This window comes from Stegostoma tigrinum, chromosome 21 (genome assembly GCF_030684315.1).
Source record: "Stegostoma tigrinum isolate sSteTig4 chromosome 21, sSteTig4.hap1, whole genome shotgun sequence".
Taxonomy (NCBI): domain Eukaryota; kingdom Metazoa; phylum Chordata; class Chondrichthyes; order Orectolobiformes; family Stegostomatidae; genus Stegostoma; species Stegostoma tigrinum.
Window position 1 is genome coordinate 34,516,292 of NC_081374.1, and position 8,245 is coordinate 34,524,536.

The following is an 8,245-nucleotide window of genomic DNA, read 5'->3' on the forward strand; positions in this document are numbered from 1 at the left end:
GGAGAGCAGAATTGCACATAGTATTCCAAAAGTAGCCAAACCAATGTCCTGTACAACTGTGACATGACTCCCAACTCATATATTACATTATAGACAGAAAAGGTCCTTCACCTCCATTTATTTATAACGTACTCAGCCGGACGGAACATTAAGGCATACATTCTAACATTTTCATATATTTTGTTTGAGCTTTCCATGACCTCAAACCTTGGCCAGAATCACCTCTTTGGTTCTTTAAAACAATTTTCTACATGACAGTGGAATAGCTGCTTTGATAGAAAAGCACATCACTCTTTGATGCCTGGTTTCCATCACAGACAGATGCATTGAAAGTTTTATTTTTCTTGGCACTTACTAAAATTTTAATTAAAATTAATTATGTCAGTTTTGATTCAGCTCAGTTGTTGTGAGCTCACAACATGAACTGCTCTTGATTTGGCACTGATTGCAATTAAATTAGTTTCACTCTAAAAGATACACAAAGATGAATTGGAAGGAGTTGGAATTATGCACCAGTGCAGCATGCATGGTCTCTTCAAGTTATTGATTAAGCCTTCAAAGGAAGTTTTAATCTGAATCTAAGTAGTTAAAAGCTGATCTCAAGTTTTTGGTCATGTCTGTGGTAGCAACGAAACAGTAAATAAACTGCTTTAATTGTCAACATGGATATCTTTCACTACAATGAAGAAATAGTTATTTTCTTTTAATTTTACTAGAAGAAGTTTGCACTGATTTTATATGCAGTTTCAGTCATCTGCTTCCACAGGGCTGATAACAGCAGCAGAAAGGAATAAAGTCGCTAAAGTGAGGATATGCAAGTGGAGTTTAAATGAGGACCACAGTTATGAGACTTAAATTCTTAATGTCAGATTGCACTAAGTTTCAACATTTCTTCTGTTACCACTAGGTGAGAACTAGCTCTTCTCTTTTCAAACTCTACAGTTGATGACAACAAACGTTTACCTCTCTCCAACAAAAACGCATCTTTTTTTTCCCATAAGCAATTAGAAGTCAGTCACAAGCTTATCTCGAGTTAAGCAGAAAGCAAATTTATTGCCCACTAATCCCAAGCAAAATAATAAATGCTTCAAGCATTCAGCTTTTATGCATTCATTTGGGCTCTCAAACATCCACACCTGCAAATTAACACAGGTGCAAGGTAAGGAGGAGTCAGAGTTAATATTTTGGGCCCAGTGACTCTTCCTCAGACCCTTCCTAATCACTGAACTGAAATGTTAACTCTGATTTCTCTTCACAGATACTGCCAGGCCTGACAAACTTTTCTAGCTTTTTTTGTTTTTGTTCCTGATTTCCAGCATCCACAGGTCTTTTGGTTTCTATAAGTTAAAGAGGATTGTATCCAGTACAAAGGAAGATACAATACTTCAGTCTGTGTGGTTTTCCTCCAGGTGCTCAGGTTTCATCCCACAGTCCAAAGATGTGCAAGTTGCATGGATTGGCCAAGCTAAATTACCTGTAGTACTCAGGGATGTGTAGGTTCGGTGCTTTAGCCAGGAAAAATGCAGGCTTACAGGAATATGGAAGGAGTTTGGGTCTGGGTGGGATGCTCTTTGGAGAGCCAGTGTGGACCAATTTGGCCAAATGGCCTGTTTCCACTCTATAAGGGTTCTAAGGATTACAAGACTATGCAGTTCAAAGCCGTTTGGGTATGTCCTTGAGAAATAAGTTAAGAGCAGGGTCATATAGTTGGTTCTGTGGATGCAATCAGCAGTCATTAATTTTACAGTTATTTTTTAAAGTTCTCTGTCTATTGGCTCTTCTCTGCTTGAGTCTGAGGGAAGCAGGCCAGTTTCTTTTAGAGAGAAAGATGGACAATAATAGTGACAGCATCTTTCTGCTTAGGAGCCTTCAAAGGTTTACAGAATCTCCTTTGAAATACTGATTCCAGTATGTATTTTCAACAGGTCCTTTCAGCCAGATTTGTTTGTAACAGCTTTGCTGTCATTGTCCAGTATTTTGCATTTGTTAATGTCTTCCTAACACTGTAATAGGTTTTGATAGGCTTGGATTGTAGGCGTTGCCTCTTATTGCACTCTACTTCATGGTCCTGGGCTACTCATTTGTTCTCGTTCCATCACTTTCATATTTTTTTAAACAACTTTTTTTAAACTTGTCTCTATTTAATTTGCGACCATATCAATCCAATGATATGTTAAAAAATAAAAGGATACAGTCTTGAGACATAATGACGTGTTATTTTTCTCATACAAAAGAATGCTATAATTTAATCAATTTAGTGAAACTGTCCCTTTGCATATAAACAAACATCTTCTGTGCCTTGTTGAACTGGCCATGCCACTGAGATGCAGGAAGCCATTCAATTATGGGGAACAAGAAAGCAAATTGTGGTTGTAGAGGATAATATTGTGAGAGTCATAAACAAATCTCACTGCAGCTGACAGTGAGCCTGGAAGGTTATGTTGCCTGTCCATTGTCAGAGCTCAGGACATCTGGTCTGGGCTGGAAAAGAATGTTCAGAATGAGGAATGCATCCAGTTGCCATTGCCCACATGGGTACTGATAAAATAGATAAGTTCAGGAAAGAGGTCAAAAAATTATTATGTGACCTACAATTAGCGTAGGGTAACTAATTAGAGAACTGAAGGCTCAAATACAGGTTTAGAAAAAAATACTGTGGATTTATTCCCTGGCTAACCAGTACCAATGCTTGTAAAAGTGAAAACTGTAGCACTGGGAGGAGTTCCAACAGTTTTCTGTTGCGTCATATAACTAGGGCAGCAGGGAAGACTTCAGGTTAAGTTGAGAGGGAAGGAATCATGTGAGAGGAAACATGATAAGGTTTTGGAGCATGGTAGTGATTTGAATAGCGATAACAAGGGAGTAGCAGCAAGAAATAGAGCAAAAACTGCAGAGTGCACCAAGATATAAGGCCAGAAATTGTGAAAATGGAGTTATCTGATATCTGATTGCACATAGCATTCATGGCAAAATAGCCAAATGACCAGCACACGGATTAAAATAAACATATATGACCTCTTACATATTGCAGAGATATGGTTCCAGGGAACCAATGCTAAGAATTGCATTAGTGCGGTTGTGTTTTTAGACTGTGGAATTCTCTTCCCTGGAGGGCAGTGGAGGCTGGGTCACTGCATTGATACAGGACAATGTCAGATTTGTGATCGACAATGGAGTCGTTATGGGGTGTTATGGGTTATGGGGGGGTGGGCTGCAGACAAGGATATGAAATTGATACCACACCCAGATCAAGTATAACATTATTGATTGGTTGAGTAGAAATGAATGGCTTACTCCTGGTCTTAAATCCTATGTTCCTATGTGTCAAAGCCTACTATAGTATTTCTTACATTCATTGAATTGAATGGTATCTGGGCAAGCCCTATGCATTAAAAATTAATAACATGCAAAAATGATGCAGTGTCTGCCTACTATGCTGGTGATTATTTCTACAGACGTATCTTTTCCAAGAAGTGCAAATCACTTATGGGAGATCATTTGCATACATGAATTAGGAGAAGCACTTTGCTATTCGGCACCTTGAGCCTGCTATACCATTTACAAAGATCATGGCTGAATGACTTGTGGCCTCAATCTACAACAATATTTTATAGAAGGTGTTGGCTTGTATTGCTAGAATTGATACCTGTAGTTTAGCAATACATCTTTCCATTCAAACATTATCTTCTCCATTATTGCATCATTCATGAAAAGATTTTCTGCACTTAACAGAAATCCCCAGAGGTCACATGCTGTTTTAGTGACCCTCAGTCACTCAGAGATCACGAAGTATTTACAATAAGGAAGCAAGCAACAGTACCTTGTGCAATTGGGTCATCTACAGTGTTATATTGAAATCTCTAGTCACTGACAAGATAATGGTTCCTTAAGGCAAGTTGGTGAAGAATTAATTGTCGCGAAGGAAGCATATTGACAAACACAGTTTATATACAGAACTTAATGAGCACGCAGACATGTTGAGAATCTGCAGCTCTAACACATGTCAAAGAAGTAGGAGTGTCCTGCCAATGATATTGGCATGTACTGAGAAAATGAATCCTGGTTCTAATCAATGATAAAAATCCAGCTGGGTCTTGACCAGTCAGTACATTCTTTATGGTCATCAAGTACGTGTATAATACCATCTGACATTTTAGAACATGTTTTCTTTGTTCATCTAGAATAACTCTGTCGGATGTGACACAAGCGTTTATTTGGCATTAATGAAAATTAGATTGTCATACTTCCAGGCTCTACCTGTTGCTCAGAGATTCACTGTAGACTGTCACAGAATATGAGTGGATCTGAGAGACACATTACAAATCTAGAATGGTTTTTAATTTACTGAAGTGTAGGCTGAATTTTAAGACAGTAACACTGTTGTTTAATAGTGTTAACGTCATTCTAATTACTGGTGGCAGCAGCATTTGAATGCAAAAATAGCACAGCATTTTAAACACTCAACACAAAGTTCTTATGGCATTTTGATTTCATTGCTCAAAGATAAAAGAAATAGATTTCAATGGAGCTAATGCTTTATGCCAGTTAACTTTGCTTGTTTTAATGGCAGAGAAAAAAGTAGCTCTCATTGTTCTACACCTTCAATTATTTAGAACTGGCATCCATAAGCATGATGGAGTAAGGAGTAAATGACTCAGGATTTTGAATTCCCCTTTTCCTGTTGGCTGAGGTACCACAGATCACATGGCTTGTCCTTTAATGCTTCATTTCTACACAAAGGATGGAAAATAGAACATTGTTCAACTGTTATATTCAAAGTATACTAATTGTTGGATACTGGTTTATTACACAGAAGTGAAAATTTGAAAGCGAAACTATCAATATAATACTCAATGTGACCTCCAATTTGTTTTAAAACAATGAGGAGCGCAGAATTGTTATCACATTTATTTTACTACTTTAGAGTTAAGCTGCTCTCAGAAAGTTAAGTGGACACTTACAAAGCCTTTCTAACTGGAAGATAGAAATGTGACCACAAGAACTTGCAGATGTAAGGAAACAAATATTTTTAAATGCAAATCCTTTGAATCTCCATTTCAATATCCAAGATCAAAGACTTTATCCCAAAAAGTCATGCAATTGGAATACTAATTGTTTTCACTGTTCAGCTAGATAAAACATGAACCTGCAATGCTTCACATTCTAAATTATTCTATAAACCCTACATGAGTTCAGAAGTTTGCAAATATTAACACTGTAAACAATAACCTAAAAAACGTAGCACACAAATTGCATATAGCAAGTTCTTAGAGGCAGCAATCTGAATATGATTAAATAATCTATTTTAGTAATGCTGATTGAGGGATAAATATTCATCAAGCTACCTGAGATAACTCCCCTGCTCATTCAATAGGGCGTCATAGGATTTTTTTATCCATCTGGCAGGAACTCTTCCAAAATACAACTTCACTGATAGAGTGTAACACATTCCTAGTGCTACACTGCTGCATTAGCCTTGATATTTATGCTTAGGCCCTGGAATGCAAATGAAGCTAGAACTACCTGTATGTCAGAACCCACGTTAATCCTCTTTCTATTCTCCACTACTCATTTTCATTGACCAACAATCTTGGCATCTATTACACTGATCTACATGATTCACCACACATACAAATATTTAAAAAGTGGAATAGAAATAGTCTGTTCATCCTATTCAGTTACGTTACAATACACAACACAACTTGTTATGTTTCTCCCCACTAGCAGCTATGTTATTTGCTGGGAAAGGCAAGCATGGTCAAAAAAAACCTTGATCAAAGAAGAGGAAAGTTGTTATCTTTCTTTGTGAAGAAGGTTAGGTGAAAGCATCAATTGCTGCAGCCTCTCTCTGAATTAATTAATTAATACTGAATTAAGATACAGATGAATCATGTCCTCTGGGAGAAAGATTACAAATCCTTTTAAGCAGAGGATCAAATCTAATGCAAGACGTGGAACAGTAAGAAACTATTTTCCCACATTTTATTCTCTATGAGGAGCCTCAGCCATTGAGAATGCATGTCAAAACTTAGAACACATGACTTGTTTCTCTTTAAATACTTCTATTTAGATTTTGACTGGAATAGCTTTGTGCAGTGATCCAGAGTGTACAAGTTTAGCATTTTATATGCAGAACTAAGGGTTAAATACACTTCTATTTGAAGGCTAATAAGGTAGCTACAATTTTATGTTCATCAATGTTCAGACTTGCAACAGCTCATTGGGTGTTCCTTTCAAGTGTCTGATAATTTTGCAGTTTTTTAGAAGAAACCAGATTTTTGAATTACTGGAGTTGGCTTTCTTTTGCAATTTATGTCATTGAAAGGATTCTGATAATCCAGCTATGTTCCAAAATGCAGCTCAAGTATACAACTGGAGGACATTGCATCATTGGTTTGGATTTTTATTCATCTGTGGGGTGAATCAAAATCCTCATAGGGTATCGAATGCCTCATAGGGAAAATGTTGGGTAGAGATTGAAAGACTGGGAGAATTACCTAATGGTGTGGATTTTCTCAAATTATGTAGGGTTTACTTAAACATGCACATTGTACTGAGCAGGTATTTTAAAATTCACTCACTACCTAGATCTGACAGCCCTCAACTCAATTTCAAAAGAGAATGAACAATGAGATTCAATTGCTTTATTATTGTATTTAAACTACACCACACCTCCATGGAAGAGTTTGGTCACCTTGCCACCTTTAAAAATAGCAGTTGGTGTGATGAAAGAAGGCTGAGGCCAGGATTGATGCAACACTTGATCTTTTTGCCTGTACCTAACCAATTCATCGTTTAAGGTTAAAACATACCCTTATCTTCCCCAAAAGATTATTGCCATTCTATTTTATTTTATATCCATGTAGTGGTCCCTTGATATGAGGCTGACAATTCCTAATGGCAGGAACCTACATGTAAAATCTTTTAACATGAGGAGATGGTTGCACTGCTGGTACATCACAGGGCTCAGCTTACCACAAAATTATCCTTCTCTTACTGCCTGTCGAGAGGATTTACAGATTGGCAATTAACCTGTTTGGTTATTTTACATCACATATTGTAAAGTCATCAAGTCCTGAGGTGAGACTTGGACCTGGGGAGTCTGATTCACAGTTAGGAACACCGGGTGGCAAGACTACCTTTGCTGTTGGCTCATATTGCAGCAGGTAAACATGCTCCGTAATGGTTGCTAAGTCTGAAATTACATGGGAGAGTAAAAATAAATGGAATCTGTACTATGTGAAAAAAATCCTGTTTGTAAATTAGAACAATTTTTTTATACAAAGGCTCCCATGTAATAAAATGTCCTAAGATGCTTCGCAGGAGAATTATACAATAAAATTGATAAAATTTAAATTTGCAAAATAAAATTTGATCCCAAACTACATAAAAAAAATTTGGGAAGATGATCAAAAGAGGCAGTTTTTATCAAATGTCTTAACTGTGATAGGAGGTGCAGATGCAAAGAGTTTTAAGAAGGAAATGCCAGAGCTTCATACCAGTGGTAACTATAGAGTAGTATGAATTCCAGACGGACTAATTGAAGAGGAGTAATTAATGCCGCAATAATTAATACCTCAGTGTGTTTTCCATTTAGAAATATTTTGATAAATAGATTGCGCCTGAAAATAAACTGCGTGAATAATTAAATCATCACGGTCATTAATGCAAGACTGACTGTCTTCATCCTCTGGGAACTAAAATCATTCTTTTGTGGCATGTGGGGTATTCTGTAAGCAATTTTTTTTAGCCTGAATGTGGGGACTAAACACTGTGCTCACAACTAGAAAACCATATCGATTAGGAGAGTTACTAGCCATTGACTGCTGCTGAACTGATCACAAAACAAAAAGCTTTGTTATCTTGGGATTAAAAACAAAGTCATTGATGATTCTAAGAATGGGCTTTTACAAAAAGTTTTTACCTCATTAATGAAAGGACACAGTTTTCTAAAGCTTGAATACAGGAGGCAACAATGGTGTTTTCACGGATATTTACATTTCTGCTTGGACAGTTTGTCCACTTTTAGAAGAAGCTAAGACTGTAACGAAGGGCTTGGTCGAGAATCAAGTTGCTGAGACGTGTTTGCTTGACATTACTATATTGAACAGACTGGGGTGATCATAAGGTCAGTTCCCATCAGGTCCCGTGTGATATTTCCTGAAGGCAACTAGAAACCCAATACCTAAACAAGATTTACTAGAAATGCAATAGCTTTGAAAGATCTCCAATTTACATTAGCACC

The 8,245-nt window shown here is 37.1% G+C and overlaps 1 protein-coding gene across 4 annotated transcripts in view; it reads right to left on the bottom strand.

The window, feature by feature from the left end:
• LOC125462942 (adenosine receptor A1-like) overlaps positions 1-8,245 on the bottom strand; it is an 81,035-nt gene that overhangs the window by 71,153 nt on the left and 1,637 nt on the right. The window contains exon 2 of one of the 4 annotated variants that reach the window (XM_059653441.1): positions 4,224-4,730. The exons of the other annotated variants lie outside the window; for them this stretch is intronic. Coding sequence (XP_059509424.1) covers positions 4,655-4,730 — 76 coding nt within the window. The 3' untranslated portion in view covers positions 4,224-4,654. Of the gene's footprint in view, positions 1-4,223; positions 4,731-8,245 lie in introns of those variants that run through there. 4 annotated transcript variants of the gene reach the window in all.